Source organism: Schistocerca piceifrons, chromosome 4, assembly GCF_021461385.2.
Source record: "Schistocerca piceifrons isolate TAMUIC-IGC-003096 chromosome 4, iqSchPice1.1, whole genome shotgun sequence".
Classification (NCBI taxonomy): Eukaryota; Metazoa; Arthropoda; class Insecta; order Orthoptera; family Acrididae; genus Schistocerca; species Schistocerca piceifrons.
The window spans coordinates 818937983-818957896 of record NC_060141.1 but is presented as its reverse complement, the minus strand read 5'-3'; the positions used below and the strand labels follow the sequence as shown (position 1 = coordinate 818957896).

The 19914-nt window shown below is 40.1% G+C and overlaps 1 protein-coding gene across 1 annotated transcript in view; it reads right to left on the bottom strand.

Annotated features, from left to right (window-relative positions):
- LOC124796223 (radial spoke head protein 4 homolog A) overlaps positions 1 to 19250 on the bottom strand; it is a 335434-nt gene extending 316184 nt beyond the window's left edge. The window contains exon 1 of the mRNA XM_047260315.1: positions 19073 to 19250. Coding sequence (XP_047116271.1) covers positions 19073 to 19204 — 132 coding nt within the window. The 5' untranslated portion in view covers positions 19205 to 19250. The remainder of the gene's footprint in view (positions 1 to 19072) is intronic.
- Positions 19251 to 19914: the final 664 nt, after the last annotated feature.

Genomic DNA, 19914 nt, shown 5'->3' with positions numbered 1-19914 from the left:
TGTTTTATCACAGTTTTGTTTGGGGTATGTCTTCTTTGGACTGTCACTTGAAGATCACTGTCATTGTTTACATGAGTTAGAGCTGAGTATCTATTCTCATGTTCAGGGATTGTACAAAGATTAAGGTAACTACTCACTTTTGTGTAGTTTGTTACCTTACGAGGCAGGCGAGGCATAATCCATCCTGTACTGCTTTTCTGAAAATGTGTTTGCCCTGTGGACTGGGATGGTGTTTCATTATTTAGAGTGTCCATTGTTGTTGTAATTCTCTATGGTAAACTTCCTGTTGGCTTATAGCACTAGATCTTGTCCTACATTCCTCACATTTCCAGTTTGTCAACAATTTCATGTCTTCTGTAAGGGATGCATCAACTTTTCCACATCTAAAGTGAAATAGTATATAGCATTCGTTGCACTTCACACCACTTTTCACATTTTCCTTGCATCTGTTACAATGAGACGAAATTTCATCAATTGAACCTTGGGTGCTAGGATCTAGTCTTTTATCAGTGTGAGTTGTACAACGATTTTCTGTTATCATATACAAAAGTTCATCACATTTGTATTTTAATATATGTATTTCTTCTATTAATGCCATAATAATTTCGTTTTTACAGTCCTTTTTCAGTTTACTATTCAATTCATTTTGATTACATTTTACACATAAACATATTTTCCATTTTGAAGTCGCATTTGCACATTGACAATGAAATATTGTTTTACATTTCACACATTATTCCTTTTTAAGCTCGCTTTTCACAGTAGCAATAACCGGAATCGAGAAATACGTTCATATCACTGTTGTAGGACGTGGTTGTTATGCAGGCAATGTCTTTATAGCATTTTTCTATGTCCTTATTCTTTATTTCGGTTGTTTTTCCGGCAATATGACACACCAAGCATATATTATTATGGTAAACACTGAATTGTTTGCACTTTTCACACATTTTCTCGCAATTTCTTTGTTTACTAACACGAATATCACACTCGCGATTTACTTCGGCCGCCATCTTGACTCAAATGTTTGTGCAGTGGTAGGAGGGAGAGTCATGAAGAGCTTATTAAAAATCCAGATGGGTGGATTGTGAGCATGGAGATAGGGGACGAGTGGGGGTTTACAGGTCACTGGCTAGGGAGGATGGAGACAGTGGCTGAAAGAGAGAGAGAGAGAGAGAGAGAGAGAGAGAGAGAGAGAGAGAGAGAGGTGTGCCTGTTTGTGCTTCTTTCCTGAAGAAGGGTTTGGATGAAAGATTATATGCAACTGTCTTTTTATCATCCCCGTTTGCAACTCAATGTGTCATTTTTACAGTAAGTAGCAACTTGACCCACAACCATTTTAAAACAATATTACATCTAGCATAGGTTCACTCCCTACCTTCAGATTCCTGCAATATGGTCCCAGCTTATTCATAATATTGTCCACTTTTGTTTTTCTCTTTTTCTTCATTGTCTCAAAAACAGCAGCTTCTAGTGAAAATGTTTCTCAGTACAAAATTAAACTACAGTATATTTCCTGCAAGAAAGGTACTATTTATTTTTTCTCTATAAGCAATATTTTCCGCATTGCAAGGGATGGAAAAATTGCAGATTATTGAAGATAGTGTTTTAATGGCATGCAATTAATGTATGAGGGCTGTTTTTTTTTAACTTCCGATTGGCTGTAAATAAAAGAAAAATGTACAGAAAATAATAATTTTATTACCAAAAGTACAGTAAAGTCTTAACTCATTTTTCTACATAATCGCCAAAATGATTGAGGTGCTTGTCATACCGTGACACAAGCTTTTCGATGCCTTCCTCAAAGAATGTTGCCACCATTGAGGACAGGTAAGTCTTCATGGCGTCCTGAAGTTCTTCGTTAGTAGCGAAGTGCTGCCCACCTAACCATGACTTCAGTTCTCAGAACAGGTGATAATCACTTGGTGTTAGGTCTGGGCTGTACGGTGGACGTTCAAAAACTTCCCATTTAAACTTTTTGAGGAGGTCTTTTGTCATGTTGGCAGTGTGTGGTCGGGCGTTCTCATGGAGCAAAACAACGCCAGACGAAAGCATTCCTATGCGTTTGTTTTGAATGGCTCTGCAGAGACGATGTAAAGTTTCACAATAAACTTCCTCGGTTATCGTCGTACCTTGCTCCATAAAGTCCACCAGCAGCACTCCTTTATGGTCCTAAAACACAGTGGCCATTGTTTTTCTTTTCGTCAGTGGTGAATGTTTAAACTTTTTTGGGCTTGCTTGGGGAAGCTACGTGCATCTACTGTTTTGATTGTTACTTTGTTTCAGGGCTGTCATAAAGGACCCACGTTTCACATTGCCAGTAACAATCGACTTCAAAAAACGTTTCCCTCATTGGTATAACGTGTGAGACACGATAATGCTGACGCCATCCTTTGCGTTTTGTGGTCGGTACTCAGCATTTTTGGGATCCAACATGCACACAATTTCCGATAGCCTAGGTCTTGAGTCACAATTGTGTACAAAGCAGACCTTGAAATGTCTGGAAATTCGTCAGACAGTTCGCTAATTGTAAACCTTCGTTTGCATCTCACCGCCTGATCAACATGCTCAACGAGGCCTACAGTGGCGACAGACTTATACGTTGTCCACCTTCATCATAGATGTCTGTTCGTCCTTCTTTAAATTTTCGACACCATTCCTGAACACTACCATCACTCATAATGTTGTTGCCATACACGTTGCTCATTCTGCAATGGATTTCCGCAGCAGTACATCCTTCTGCTTGCAGAAAACGGATTACACTTCGTAACTCACATTTGGCGGGAGCATCGAGCGTAGCAGCCATGTTTACACGGACGTAGCTCAGCTACAACTGACACACTGCAGCTGAAAACGGCAGAGGTTGTGGTGGGGGAGCTCCACAATCGCATGATGCGCAGGTCCGGCCCCTCCCTACCTCTTACTTGCTTAGGTGGACGATCGAAATTGAAAAAAAAAAAAAAAAAAAAGCAGCCTTCGTATGTTGTTAAATGAAGGCAGTTAAGAATGAATATTAAATGTGTGAACACAATTTAAGTGTGAGGGAAGGTACATTATCAGATTTTGGTCATGCATTTCCCTACTTCACAGATTTGCAAGCTGGCAAACCTATCAAGGTGATTCCTAACTTTTTCTGCCACACTACATCACAAAAAGAAACTACAGAGTGTTTCACAAAGTTACCTACCCTGCCGCAGCTTGCCTTATGAATCACTGGTGATGCTGCGTGCACACACACCCAGGGGTATTTATTTTCTACAAAATGCATTATGACAACATGGAATGCAGATATTAGTTACCATTGGCACTAACACAAGAAAAAAATATGGACAGAATCTACACCGAAGCGCAGAAGAAACTGGTATAGCATGCATATTCAAATACAGAGATATGTACACAGGCAGAATATGGTGCTGTGGTTGGCAACACCTACATAAGACAACAAGTGTCTGGTGCAGTTGTTAGTTTGGTTACTGCTGATACAACAGCAGGTTATCATGATTTAAGTGAGTTTGAATGTGGCGTAATAGTTGGCACATGAACGATGGGACTCAGCATCTCCGAGGTGGCGAAGAATTGGGGATTTTCCCATATGACCATTTCACAAGTGTACCGTGAATATCAGGAGTGTGAACCCTACATGTCTGCAGGGGACTGTTCAAGCTGGTGGGAGCTCTGTAATGGTGTGGGGCGTGTGCAGCTGGAGTGATATGAGACCCTTGATATGTCTAGATATGACTGTGGCAGGTAACACATATGTAAGCATCCTGTCTGATCATCTGCAACCAATCTCGTCCATTCCACATTCCAACGGATTTGGGCAATTCCATCAGGACAATGCGACATCCTGTGTGTCCAGAGTGTCTCGAGGAACAGTCTTCTGAGTTTAAACACTTCTGCTGGCCACAAAGCTCCCCAGACATGAACATTATTGAGCGTACCTGGGATGCCTTGCTACATGCTGTTCAGAAGAGATCTCCACCCTCTTGTACCCTTACAGATTTCTGGACAGCTGTGAAGGATTCATGGTGTCATTTCCCTCAAGCACTACTTCGGGCATTAGTTGAGTCCATGCCATGTCATGTTGCACTTCTGCATGCTTGGGAGGGGAAGGGAGGGGGGCTACACAATATTAGGCAGGTGTATCAGTTTCTTTGGCTCTTCAATGCATGTAAATCTTGCTAGAGGGCAATGATTCTTTGTCATCCCATACAGCAGCTGTAGGGTTCTTCTCCGAAAATCATCCAGTTCTCTCATGAGTAGAAAAAATGATTTCACAGGCCCCATGTTTGTACAGTGGATTTACTATCAGTTTATTCAGTGACTACTTATATGTAATTGTTGAGCGAGCTATTATGAAAAAATAAAATTACTCTACAGCAGAAGGTGTCAAACATCTACTACATCTCCACTATCACTTACTGGAATACTTTTCACAACATCAGGAGTGTCAAATGCATCACTCCAGCCTCAGCTCTCCCAACATCTGAAGAGATCGAGAGGCTTACATCGGCTCCCTCTGTAACAGAAGTAGGTCACCTAGGAGTTATGGAACTTCAAATATTTCAGTGTAAGTCAAGCAAGCATTACAGAAGATTACTGTTCAAGATTTGAACGTGGCCACCTGTGGATGAACGGAAGTAATGCCACTGAGCACAGTGCACTTTAAAAATGTCAGTAATTCCTATATGAAAGAGATTAACACAGCCTACCCATCAACAGGGTTACATGGCTTTACAATATTGGTACATAGAAAACTAATGAGGAAATGGGAGAGTAAAATTTTCTAAGTTCAAACAGTCGGCTTTACTCAATTATGAGGAAGTATCAACAGCTGCTAACTGGGAAGTGTAAACAGTTCGAATCTTTTACTTAGTCAGGAAGACAGCAACCTCGACACTCTTGAGTGAGACTGAAAGTGAGCTCGGCAGAAAATTGTTAGAAGAGTGCAGAGCGAATTGCCTTTGTAATTTTGTGTAAGAGATACTAGGTAGGTTGCAACATTACCTGGTATGGGTTCAAAAAAGCAATAAAGACACTGTAACAGATTGGTTAAGCAAATGTAGTAGGCTGCAGACTGCTGATAACTTGAGAAAAGCTGACAACGTGAGAAAAGCAGAACTAATTTGGTCATTACAAAAGATGTCGTTGAGTAAAGCCTCTCCTCAGTGGCATAACTACTCCAATGCTACTAGCCTACACTTGATCTATAGGACTGATGGCTTTCATATCATTCACAATCAATTCTCTGGTTATGGTATGCTAACATCTTGTGTGTGAGATTGCTCTAGTGCTGGTACTGTATTTGCTCCCTCAAGAGAAGATTGGTGACCTGTAACCATGGATAATGAAACCAGCATACATTACTGGAATCAGCACAACAGCCAGCACTAACGGGAAGTCCAGGTGTCTACCAACATGACTCCTGCCCAGAGCAGAAGCTGCCCTGAAACTCCAGTATAAAGTGAGTCTGATGGCCTACGGCACTGGCAGGCCAGATTCAGCATTCAGCACAACATCCAGGCATCTGACATCATGGTCCACCTGATGGGATAATGCAGGCACTGATTTGGGAAGGATTGAATACTCCCTGAAACAGTTAAGTGAATCAAACACACAGATCACTGTCACCACCATCTCTAAGCAGGACTACCAATGGAGCACGCCTACCTCGCCAGCAGCAGCAAATTGCAGCACAAGCGGTTTATCAACTTCAACTCCAAGCTGATACAGTGCTCTCAGCATCCTTGAATATGCTGCTGGATTCAGCAGATTACTCTCCTGGTTACGTAACCACCAGCACTCGCAAAAGACACAGCGACTTGTATTCTGAGTAATAAATGGAATAATCTTGAATATTATTTTATTATATCTTATAATGCCACACAGGTCCTTAGTCTGCATCCTGAAAAAACAGGGAGGAGGTTCCAGCCCAGGTGACCACAACAATACACTGTCAATGACAGACAGCAGCAAGATCATTTAGCATTTAAATTCCTTTCCCACCAACATCACATTAAGTCACTAACAACATCACACTTCTGTGCCTTGTCTATAGGAAAGTATTTTAGAAAAAAGTTCACTTAACAATTGTAAAAAAGTTCTCACTTACTAAAATGAAACTATCTCCACTATGGAAAGACAAGCTCAGTGAAGTTATTTTGTCCACTCACATAAGATAACTAGACAGAAAATGCTGGGGAGGTATAGTTTGCTGCAAACTGAAAAGCAAGCAGTGGTCATGGTGGAGAAAGTTGTCTTTCCTGGAAGAATGCTACAACTTCCATAGAGGATGACCAAGTATCAATTTCGCCTCTAGCAGTGTAGAAGTGTGTGGAAAGATTTACGAAGAATTTGCCCACATCCTTTTTTTGCATTGGTATTATTACTAACTCACATCTGTAACACTAGTTAACGCACTTTGTGGAAGATAAACACTTCCTGAGACTGTTTTCATTCTGCATTGTCAGTGATTCATGAGGCAAGCAGTCAAAATGTTGGTATAACTTTGTAAAACACCTTATAGTTACTTCTTGTGTTGTAGTGAAATACAGAGAGCAGGGACTTGCATGCTCACTCATCAGTTTGCAGACTGCAAAGAAGGGAAGTGCATGACTACAATCTGTCAACCTAACTCCCCTCACGCGACCAACACCACCCCCCACCACCCGTCCACTCCTCCATCATCTGCTGAACACAATTTATTCTTAATTTGGTTTTCAGCAATGCTGGAGCTTCTCTCTGTTCAGGGGCAATGTCATTTAATGGAGTGATGGTTGATATTATGTCCACACTGCTGTGTTCTGCCACAGGAGTCCTTGAAAGGCAGTAAGTGGTGTTTTGTTTGCATTCCTTTTTATAGACCATTGTGACGACATACTCCTCATCAGTCAACTTGACAGAACTTTCAGGATTGTGACCCAGCACAGAGAATGGTGATCTGTCACAATGGTGAATTGTTTGTGAAATTAATATGGCTGGAGCTTGTTGAAGGCCCACACAACTGCAACACACTGTTTCTTTGTTGTGGAACAGCTCTTCTCAGACTTGGAGAGTACTCTGAAAGTATAAACTAGAGTTCTTTCAGCACTTCCCTGAATTTGCACTACAACTGCCCCATCCCAAGATCACTAGCATTGGTATGAAATTCTGTTTCAGCACTCTCGTCATACAATGTTAGAACCAGAGAAAATTATTTTATCCATTTTGATTGGAGAACACCACAGCTGTTTTCGTGCATTAAACTTAGGAAATACTGCAACCAGTCAAAAGATTTCTTGAAATTACCATTACTAGTTTTGGGTCTGAGCCCGCTGTCCGATGGTAGCATTGGCTTCTTGCAAGGTTTACATCTGTGTCCTAAAATCTAACAAAATTTTGATATATTTCAGGACATGAATGTAAAAATTTTGTAATATTTTAGGACGTAAATGTATAAATTGCAAGAAATCAATGCTATCATATGACGATCGCTCAGGCCCAAAACTAGTGATGGTATATTAAAATCATTTCAAGAAAACTTGTGGCTGGTTGCAATATTTACTACAGTGTAATTTACCAAAGCAAATGTTCGTGTTGCCTTATGGACAAGGAAAGGTCTTTCTTACATCTCATTACAGGAAACTGGCATCTCCCTGCAGTAGTTTTTTCTAGGGATCAGAAAAGTCTTTTATGTATCACCGGTAGTATGAGAACATTCCAAGCCAACCTTCTCTCATCATGAACATGCCAAGGACTCAGAAAATATGTGACTGCTCTTTTTTTACTGGTTTGGGACAGACTCCATCATCCATCACTAGGTTCTCCAATATTCTTATTTCTTGGGTGATGAAGAGACACGGTGTCAGATTCATGTGGAGGCATACAGTCTGAACACACTTCAACATAATTGTCAGTCGGTTTAGATGTTCTTCAAATCGAAGATGTCATCCAGACAGCAAAGACACATTGTCCATTTAATGCATCAAACCAGGTTGTCTATCATATGCTAAAAGGTGGCTGGAACATTACATAGTCCAAATAGCATAGCTTTGAACTCACAGAGGCCATCACAATTTATGAAGGCAGTCTTTTCCTGTCAGCCTCATCAACTACTATTTGCCCATATCCTGTCTTCATGTCCACAGTTGAGAAATACTTTGCTCCTTTTGATCATTTCATGGTCTCATCAGTGCTTCCAATGGATATACATTGTTCTTCATGATTTTGTTCAGTCATCAGTAGTTGACACAGAAATGCCACGTGCCATTCTTTTTCTTCACAAAGGCAACTAGCGAGAAGCAAGAACTCTCTGAAGATTCAATGATGTTGGCTGGAGCATTTTCTGTGCTTCCTCCCAGATTATCTATTGTTCAGCAGGCGACACTCTATATGAGTGCTGGTTAGTTGGTGAATGATCACCAAAATTGATATGGTGTTTTATCATGGGCCACTTGGTCTATCTTTTCTCCGCTCCAGACTTCAAAGCATCCGAAAACTGACACAGAATGGTTATTATTCACTGAAGTTGTTCCCCGCTCAGGCCAGATCCTATTGGAAATTAGATGGTAGCTTCCTCTCCTGCATTGTCTGTGGTGGCAGGGAGCAGAATGTTTCCCCAAAGTCATTAAGCTGCCGCCATGTTTGCCTGTCACTACAGACATACATATGGGGATGAGTCGTGGCTTCTCATGACAGTTAGTGATCCAAAGTTATCTTTGACCACTCACAATGATTTTGATCACTGCTGGAATGCAGTGTTGTTTTGTAGCCTGAGTAGCTTTTTGCAAACAATGAAAGCTTCACAGTGCAATTGTGCATATTGATTGATGTCTAGACTTATTCTTGTTGACAATGGCAGGATAACAATGCTTTCAATGGCAAACAGCTTCCTAGAGCAATTTTTGGTATGTACGGTTGTTGGAATACTTTGGTAAATCTGAATCTTTGATCCTCCATGGTCTGTTATTACTTGTGGTGCCAGCAAAGAAGTTCCATGTGAGAATAACATTATGATTGTATTCTGCTAAAATAACAAATTTCAAAAGTTATGTTCTGTCTTTTGAAATTTGTCATTTTATGTTCTGTCCCTACCCCCATGAACCATGGACCTTGAGGATATAAAATGTAGACTGGCAATGGCAAGGAAAGCGTTTCTGAAGAAGAGAAATTTGTTAACATCGAGTATAGATTTAAGTGTCAAGAAGTCGTTTCTGAAAGTATTTGTATGGAGTGTAGCCATGTATGGAAGTGAAATGTGGACGATAAATAGTTTGGACAAGAAGAGAATAAAAGCTTTCGAAATGTGGTGCTACAGAAGAATGCTGAAGATTAGATGGGTAGATCACATAACTAATGAGGAGGTATTGAATAGAATTGGGGAGAAAAGGAGTTTGTGGCACAAGTTGACTAGAAGAAGAGATCGGTTGGTAGGACATGTTCTAAGGCATCAAAGGATCACAAATTTAGCACTGGAGGGCAGTGTAGAGGGTAAAAATTGTATAGGGAGATCAAGAGATGAATACACTAAGCAGATTCAGAAGGATGTAGGTTGCAGTAGTTACTGGGAGATGAAGAAGCTTGCACAGGGTAGATTAGCATGGAGAGCTGCATCAAACCAGTCTCAGGACTGAAGACAACAACAACAACAACAACAACATGTTCTGTCATTGATAGTTATTCTTGCAATACATGTTCCTGTCAGCTTGACATGTCCTGTTTGAAACCTTCAAAAAAACTGCTTTCATGTCCAGAACATAGTCTTCTTTAGCAGATGACAATAAATATTCAATGTTACAGAAAAAGCAGTACCTAAGTTGACTGGTGCCTGCACTAGTTGGGCATCAATGTGATTTCCTGTCATCTTGGTAATTGTGTTCCATGGAAGCTTTTCACCTGTGATGGCCTCCCCTCCATCGATGGTCGCCTTTCTTACCATATTTACTCGAATCTAAGCCGCACTTTTTTTCCAGTTTTTGTAATCCAAAATCCGCCTGCGGCTTAGAATCGAGCGCAAAGCAAGTGGAAGTTCTGAAAAATGTTGGTAGGTCTTTCCACAACCAACATCTGCCGTCGAATACATGTAGCGCTACACGGGCATGCTTTGTAGGCACAAAGATAAATACTGGCGCCAAAACCTCTGCGTCAATAAATAAATTTAAAAAAAAAAGGTGGAAGACGAGCTTTTTTTCTCCGCCCTGAGTTTCGACCACTGCATTTTCATACATTATCCAACGAAGTAAATACAAATTCCGTATTGTTCATCTTCGAGTGTAGCAGCATTTCAATGTACTACGAAAATCCGACTGGCAAGACTGTTTGGGGTGTTTTTCAATATGGCCAACTCTACGTTCTGAATTTTTTCCTACCTGTGAGAAGAGATGGTTGCTAATAGGAACTTTTATGAATTGTGAATCATATGCAGTATTCTCTTCACCATAAGAATAATACGCATATAAACATTTTGCCATGTATTGTTTCGTGTTTGGTGCTATCTCATTTAATTCTTGTCTGCCTAATAAACTACGAAACTAAAGTGAGACAACAGCAAACGCTGAAGAACATACATATCATGTCATGTTTATATTCGTATTATTCTTATGCCTAATAGTGATACAGTCAGAAATGAAGCACGGCAGTTGACTAGATTTTTAAATCTAAGATGACTCTAGTTTCTGTGCAGAATGTAATATACTAAAGAGGCGCCTGCAAAGATTTTCAAATGGAGAAAAATTTTCGCTAAACTCTGGTTCAGAACGTCTTCTATCATACGCTGTCTATTATTTGGTTCTTGTTGATCATTATCAAAGAAAGCAGCAGTGTAAGCAACTACAAATGGCAGTCTCTTGCCATCATTTCGCTAATGAGACGATTCTTCTCTTATTTTTTTATTTTTAATTGTAAGCAGCGGTAGCGCCTACAAAAGCAAGCCGTGCCGCGAGCAGCGACAGGCCGTAAACACTCATTATCATCATGCGAGAAACAATGCACGACACAGTACAGTAATGCATTTTCAGCTTAGTGTGACGTAAACACCTATAACAAAGAGAACAACACTTATCAGATCAAAGGAAAATTAGCAAACAATTCAAACCAGACGAAGCACGTGAAAAAGGAAGGGTACCCGTATAAATACGGACGGAGCGCCTGACGCATAGCAATGGCTACCTGGTAAAGCTTAACTGCTAAGCTTACGACTCGAACCAAACTATTGTAGCTGTATCGTCATTCATTCGACCTAAATTGTGTCTCATATTACAATGGACCAACTTTGTTTCGATTTGGAGGTGTGGCCTAAAACTTTACTCTCTCCTCGAATTTCGAGTCTCAAATTTCAGGTGCGGCTTAGATTCGGGAAAATTTTTTTTTCCTCGATTTCGAGTCCCATTTTTCAGGTGTGGCTTAGATTCGAGTGCGTCTTAGATTCGAGTAAATACGGTAGTCCTTCTGAATTTAGTGGCTAGGCAAACAGTTGGTACCTATGTATGATGATGGGGAACGGCTATGGCACATTTGGAGTGGCCTTATCCAGTATATAGTGATGACCTTCAGCCCACAGACTGACTACAAACATCGGCAGTTGACTGGCATGAAGAGGGCTGTTGTGATGGTTGAAACCTTGTGGCAAATAGATTGTCAAACCCTAGTCCTCTTTCTTTGCAGTAGTGTACAACATGTCTAGAAATTATTGAAGTTGTGATTGCTACAAAGTCACTCTGTAGAAATTTCAATCAAACTAGATAAGTATTAATAATTTTAGATAAATTAACAGCTTGGTTTTTAGAAACATATGAGAGATGGTATTACGGCAAGAATTTTGTTTGCTTTCTGATATGATAGAGCATCAATTAGAAACTAGTACCTTAGTACAGGAGATAGAAAGTACAATATTGAAACACACAGCCACCAGCTATCAGAGAGAAAAATAAATCAGAAATTTGCTCAGTTATCTAATGTTCATCAAACAGTGCATTATATTAAAAATAAAGTACACCAGCTCAAAGCTGAACTATAGCCTGTAAACAGCACAGTGGTATGCACTAAGAGCAGTGATGTAGAGTAACTGGAATACAGTATATAGTGTAACCATCAAACAAACGTGCTACTGTAGAACTATCTTAAAGGGGGGGGAGGGGGGGGGCAGGGGTGAGGTATGCTAGTAACTGCTGTAATCACCAATTACAGTTACAGATAACACTTTTTTTTTCACACTTAAACATCCTTGGTATACAGGGTGAGTCACCTAACATTACCACTGGAAACACCTCCCAAACTACAGCAAACACTGAATAACCAAATCCGCAGACCGAAAGTGAGGAGAGAGGCTGGTGTAATTGGTTAATATAAACCATTGAGAAATGCATGGAAATATGATTTTCAACACATACTTAAGTTTTTTTAAATGGAAACCTGTTATTTTTAGCAAGACTGAAAATAGAAAAATATACTCAATCAATGTAATTTCTTACACTGTAAAATGTTAATTACATCCAGAGTAATTTATAACGTAAAACTGATGCTTGAGTAACTCCTCAGCAGTTCAATCGTGTGTATTGTAGAGAACCGAATTAATTAGGGATACAAAAAGAACAGTGACGTAACATAGGTACAGAAGAGACATGAACAGCACGTTACGTCCACATGCTAACATTTCAATTAGTCTTTTTCTCTTAAGAGTACTGTACGAAACTGACTTGTTAGAAGAAAATGTACATTAACATGAGAATGTAGTTAAACTTACAAATTTGTTTTTTGTTATCAAATACAGAATGTAAAAGAGTGTGTCCTGACATTTAAGGTCAATAAATGTTCAAAGTGGTGCCCACAATTTGCTGCACACATTTGTAATATACCACATAATGAATGTCTTACACGATGCAGTACATCTGGTGTTATGTTACCACAGGCTGCCTCAATATGATGTTTCATATCCTCTGGGGTTGTAGGCACATCATGATACACGTTCTTCTTTAATGTACCCTGCAGAAAGAAGTCTAAATGTGTAAGATCAGGAGAATGGGCTGTCCAATTTATGCATCTGCCACGTCCTATGAAATGCCCATCGAACATTCTGTCAAGGGTCAGCCGAGTGTTCATTGCAGAAAAAAATGGCATGAGTGACATGATCAATTTCAACAACTTGAGGATATGGCACAGAAACTCCAAGGACCATATTACTACATCTGTACAGGCACTCATTAAATTTGGCAATTCAAGGATAGATTTTTGTTCAAACAATACCTTACTATTAGATGTTCAGAAGCATAATGAATCTTATGTTCAAAATACACAGTTGTAAACCAGACTTTCTCACCTTGCTTTGTTATTGAATAAAAAACAATTGTGCAAGTCGGTGGAATGACAAGTGTCATTCTATGACTCCACGATTGAAGTTTTTGATAAGAAGGATTGAAGAACAGGCCTCAAATATAGATAAAACTGAGAGTGCCAGCACTTTTAATATTATCATCATTCTAGCAGATACAATAACAGGTATCTTCCAAGTATCTGGTATCACTCAGTAGACCTAATCTTTACGATGTTGTGCCTTGTACTTTAATAGACGGCGTAGGGCATTTTTTGGTGCAATACTAGGGTGTGATATGATGGATATAATCATAAACAATAACATAATAACAATGACAATAATAATAATTATTATAACAACAGTACCATTATTTGGATAACTGTAAACAGCAACAGCAGCAACAACAATAATAATTATGACAACAATACTGTTACATTTAAAAGCAAGTACAATTACGAATAACTCACACCTTGCCACTGGTGGGGGATCATGTAATTATATTAGAAATGGCACACATTTTAAAAGTAGAGAACACCTGATCACAGGTAATGCAGGTAAACATTTGAGCTGGAAGCCACTGAACTGAAATTCTGGACATCAATAAGAAGTTAATCACTCTGTATACGTACTGCTCATCTACTGGTAATTTGGGCACTTACTTTAAGAAATTAATTGAAGTCCTGGAAATAACCTCAACTTCCAAATCTAACACAATAATATATGGAGACACAAGTGTTCAGGGCAAAATTAGTACTATTTTCCCAAATATTTTGAACTTTTGGCATGGCACAAATGGCCAACACTGCTAGTAAGGTATCAAAAAAGTAACACTGCTTCTTGGCTATGTACTTACAGATATTGACAGGAAAAATTGTAAAGTATTCATAAGAGCTCTTAGGCTTTTGTACCATTACTGTCAGGTAATAAAACTAAAGAAAGGCTTGGTAAAACCAACAAAATCGCAGGTCTACAAAAGGATTTTGAGTGTAAAATACATAATTTTCTATGGCATTAACAAAACAAACCTCACGTGAAGTCTATAGGGAAAACAATGTAGATGATAAGTTCACTAAATTCTGTGCACTGTTTAAATTAATTTTTGAGGAGACATTTCCAAAAGCAGCCACTTCAACCAGCAGCAGGGGGTCCCACTCAAACCACCCTGATTTCAAAGACGCAGGGAAAAAAACCACAGTAGATACGAAATCTGAAAGAATTTATTTATTTATCATCAATACACCTCTACATGTGAACCATTTGTAGCACAAAAAACATTGGGTCCATATTCAATTTCTTGCCAAGTTCTTTGTAACATTTTTTCTGTTACTGATACGATGTCGCAACGTAGGAATATCGTCCACTTTGATCGCATACACGTGGTCCTTCACGAATCCCCACATGAAGAAATTAAGCGGCGTAATGTCAGGTGAATGTGGTGGCCAGGCAATGGGTCCTCCACGACCGATCCAACAACTGGGAAATTTCCTATTCAGGAACTTGTGAACAGGCATTGACCAATGTGGCAGAGCTCCTTCTTGTTGAAAAATGATGTTGGGTTGCAAGTCTTGTAACTGAGGGTACACAAACTGCTCCAACATGTCCAGATACACTGATCCAGTCACTGTTTGTTCGGCAAAGAAGAATGGTCCAGCAATTCTGTCATGCATTAGCCCGCACCAGACATTTAGTTTAGGGCTGTCATGAACAAGTTCAATGACAACATGTGAATTTTGCGAACCCCAAATCCAGCATATCAATACGCTGCAGCATATCTGCAGCAAATTATTGTTGGCGTGGTTGTCGTTCGGTGTCAGATATTGCAGAATTTGCACTCTGTAAGCAAGCATACAAATACGCTGGTGAACTACATGATTCAATGTTGATCGAGGTACATCAAGTTGCCTATGTAGCGGCTCCACCGTTTAGGATATGGAAAGTTAGTTTTGTGCGATATTCGGAGCATGAGTTACAGCCAGGTGCAGGATGGATTGCAGTAAGTTACGCATACCAGCAGTTGCGAAGGCGAATAGAGGCGACATGGGCGTAGAACTGCCAGAGAGGGTGAACACAGCAGTTTCCATGGTGCAAGTCACAGGCAGAAGAGGGCCACTGCCCAATCTAAGTGTTATGCATACGTGATGCAAAGTGGTGAGCTTGGCAAAACAGAGGTACACAGCCGAGTATAAATAGGTGCTGTTTCTAACGAGATTCAGTCTCCTAGACGGCGAGGTGTGTCACACCGCCAGCTAAAGACAGCAACAAATGGGGTGCCAGTGCCCAGTCCACGGCGGGTCATTGGTTCGACCCTCTAAGGCCAACGTGGGGTCCGCAGCCAGCCACCGGTGGGCCACTCTTCAGCTCACTACCGCGGGCAGTCATCTCGGCTCCCAACACATGCAGGAGACTTCCTGAGGCGAGGGCTGCAGATTCGGACGCCGGATAGTGGGCGCTTGTTTCGTCACCGCGATCTCAGCCACACCGGTGTAGAGAAGGACACAGCTGGCCACCTGCGGCTCACACTGAGCAGTGCTGAGTTGGCTGCTGGTCCAGCCATCCTGACTTCATCGGAACTCAGCGGGCCGGCCAAGGCCAGCACGACACAGCGTTGCGTTGCACAGGCTGTTGGGGTGCTTCCTCAGCATTGCTGGGACCTGTGACGCAGACCGAGGTGAGAGGAGCGCTGTAGTGGAAACAAATAAATCATTTGGAAAGTACTCCCCAAGTTTTTATAAGGCACCTCCTGGCACCTGCCCACTACATTTGGTGTCTTCCCACATTTGGTCATCCTGATACATTCGGTGGCAGAAGCCGCCACGACACCTAGATGCTTGACGAATTGACTTATGTGGGTTTCTGAAAAATGTTTGTCGGATGTCCTCCACTGTCACTTCTGAAACTCTGTAGCGTGGACCGTCAGAATGTTTCAGAACACTTCCTGTTGCCAGAAACTTCCTATTCCATTCCTTAATTGTTTTCACATCAGGTGGATCACATTCATACACACGATGATAATTTCTCTGCACAGTTATCTGCAGTTTTGTTTCTGCAAACCACACTACTGCTTGTGTGCGCTGCTTTGGAGTTGCCATTTTCACTTTATGGGACCATGCTGCACTCTGGCAACGCTACTTGGCACTTCTGATGCGGGAAAATAAATTCTTTGAGATGCTCTACAATGTGATGCATTTTTCATTGTCATTTCTGCTGTGGTTTTTCTCTTCTGGGTCCTTGAAATCAGGGAGGTTTGAGTGGGACACCTTGTAGATGGATAACTGTGGGCATTAGCAACTCCTCCCAAACACTTAAATGTATCATTTCTTTACAGTGGACCGTCAGAATGTTTCAGAACACTTCCTGTTGCCAGAAACTTCCTATTCCATTCCTTAATTGTTTTCACATCAGGTGGATCACATTCATACACACGATGATAATTTCTCTGCACAGTTATCTGCAGTTTTGTTTCTGCAAACCACACTACTGCTTGTGTGCGCTGCTTTGGAGTTGCCATTTTCACTTTATGGGACCATGCTGCACTCTGGCAACGCTACTTGGCACTTCTGATGCGGGAAAATAAATTCTTTGAGATGCTCTACAATGTGATGCATTTTTCATTGTCATTTCTGCTGTGGTTTTTCTCTTCTGGGTCCTTGAAATCAGGGAGGTTTGAGTGGGACACCTTGTAGATGGATAACTGTGGGCATTAGCAACTCCTCCCAAACACTTAAATGTATCATTTCTTTACAGAAGCACTACACTAATCCAAAGTTCCTAAATTACTGTCACAGGTACAAAATGATATACAGGGTATGCTACTTGCTACAAAAGTGTCATCCAAAGACAAAAATGTATCAAGCTGAAAGACAATGGGAAAGACAATGAATTGTCTCACTGAATTGTGTTTCCCATCTGTTTTACACAGCCCCCCTCCCACCTCTGTTACATACAATGCACTAGCTTTTCATTCTTATTAACTTGTGCACGATGTTTTAGTAGTAATCTCTGTCTTGCGTATCACCCTGTCTTCCACTCTTAAGCTCTTAGGTTTTCAAATCTCATCTGATGCAGTCCCCAAAAGTCGGTCTTTCCTTCTCATCCCGTACAGTAAGTCTCCCCTGACCCATGGTTCTGGGTGACTTTTCCTAGACCTCTCCAGTCCTTTTCCTTCACCCTTCTTCCTTCCCCTGCAACCCTTCTACCTGAAGGAGGAGCCACTGACTCCAAAAGCTTGCAAATTACAACAGTCTTTTACTCATGTCTTTTGTAAGAACATGAAACACTTACAGCCATCCTTAAGATGTCATTTTCTTACAACAGTGAACAAATACTAATGTCCTGTCATTTTCTTGAGTTCAATACCTTATTCATCATGGGAGGGATGCTGACTCAGTTTTCCCAACAGACTGAAGAGAGTACATGGAGATGTGTGGAGTATAGCAGCATATTTATAGATTTAGAATCAGTTATCAAAAGATGTGCAAGGGGCAGAGAAGCATGTTCATGGTCATGAAGTCACTAGCAGATGTCTATAGTGTGTGCAGTGATAGGGCAGATATATGAGAAGAAACAGTGCAAAACTGTTTTTTGTATTATAACTTATGTTGTGTAAACTGTGTATGAACAATACAACGATGTACAATAGGGAGCAACTGATGAGGCAGTACAGTTGTTAAGACACTGACCTCATATTTGGGAGGATGAAGTTTGCCCTGCCCGGCAATTCTGATTTAGGTTTTCCTAAAATATTTCAGGCAAATGCTTGACAGTTTCTTCAGGAGGGCCATGGCTGATCACCTGTCGTACCCTCGTAAAAATATTCTTACATATTCTATGTGTATGTATACAGCAAAGGAATAGGGAGAGCTGTTGAATGGAATGGGTATTGTCTTGAAAAGCTGTTATAAGATGGACATCAAGAAAAGTAAACCAAGGGTAATGGAATGTGGTCAAATTAAGTCCACCAATTTTGAAGAAATCTGATTAGGAAATGAGACACTAGAAGTAATAGATGATGACTCTTGCTACTTGAGTAGCAAAATATGGCCAAAGTTTTCTGAAAAAGAGGAATTCGTTAAAATCTAATGTAAATTTAAGTGTTAGGAAGTTTTTTCTCGGGGTATTTGTCTTGACTGTAGCCTCTTATGGAAGTAAAACATCAACAACAAGCAGTTCAACACAATAAGAGAGCAGAAGCTTTTGAAATGTATTGAATCAAACTGGGAGGGAAAAAGAGTCAGTTTGGTATGGAGGCAAGTGTTGTGTGTGTGTGTGTGTGTGTGTGTGTGTGTGTGTGTGTGTGTGTGTGTGTGTGTTAATGGGAGTGGGGGGGGGGGGGTGTAAACCAGTAGAGGAAGACAAAAGGGATGAACACCATAAGCAGGTTCAAATCAATGTAGGCTCCAGCAGTTATTCAGAGATGAAGAGACTAGCAAAGGACAGACTGATGTAGAGAACTGCATCGAATCAATCTTTTTACTGAAAATCACAACAACAATGCGTATATTTGAGCTATTTATTTTCACTGTATTATGATGAAAAATTCTATGTCATTGTGGGTTTATTCCTGGGTGAATAAATAAACAAATAAATTAATAAATAAAAATTGCATGTTCTAATTTTTTGTTGAATAGATACATTTTGCTTTCCTTGTTATTATCTCAGATTTAAACTGAAAACAGAAAAATTTCAAGATCTGGCAAGTGAATTTCATAGTCACAAATTGTCTCTGAAAATGATATCAGAAGTAGTAGTCAAACAAAAATTAATCATAAATTGTAACATAAAGAAACATACCCTAAATAGAGTGATGAGCTTCTGTGTGTAATCTGGATAGTTACGAATGATATATTGGTCCTGAAGACAATCTGCAGCTGATCTGAACCATTTTTCTTTCAAGGTTCGGCTATACTCTTCAAATCCTTCCATTATATTTTCTGGCTTCTCTGAAAGTATTTTATTTATCAAAGCACTCAAATGGTCATACCTAAAACACAGTACATCCCAAAAACATGTCAGTAGTTAGTAATCCACAGAGAGAATTCACGTAATAATATCATAACAAAGAAAGATGTTGCTTGCTTCATTAAGTGTGCTATAGATTTTTGTTGAATGGTTTTATTAACATTCCTGATGTAATATGCCAACATAAATTTCTTTATTTTGGACAGTTTAATGGCAACAGAAATTTTGAGTGTTTAAGCTCCAGGAAACAATATCAGGAAAAGGATAGTTCACGTTGCTGGAAATTGTGGTCATGTGTATGTGAGGTATGCTTGCTTTTGTGAATGTGATATCTTTTCTGAGGAAGGCTTTGGCTGAAGCCTAAATGTGTAGCAGTCTTTTTGTTGTGCCTGTCTGTAACTCAACGTGTCATTTTTATGATGAGTACCGTACCAATCTCTCTGTTTCTTAATTCTGTTGAATTCATTTAAAGTTGGTCCAGGTTTGTTGAGCATTTGGGTAGCACTAATTTCGTGATTTGTTTATTATTAACTATCCACTGATAATGTACATGACATGCTTCATGAATTACATGTACATTTTTGGACACCTCCATATGCGATCTATTCCTACATACATACACTTATACATATGCAACATAATATATCACATATACATATCTTACTAAAAGTGAG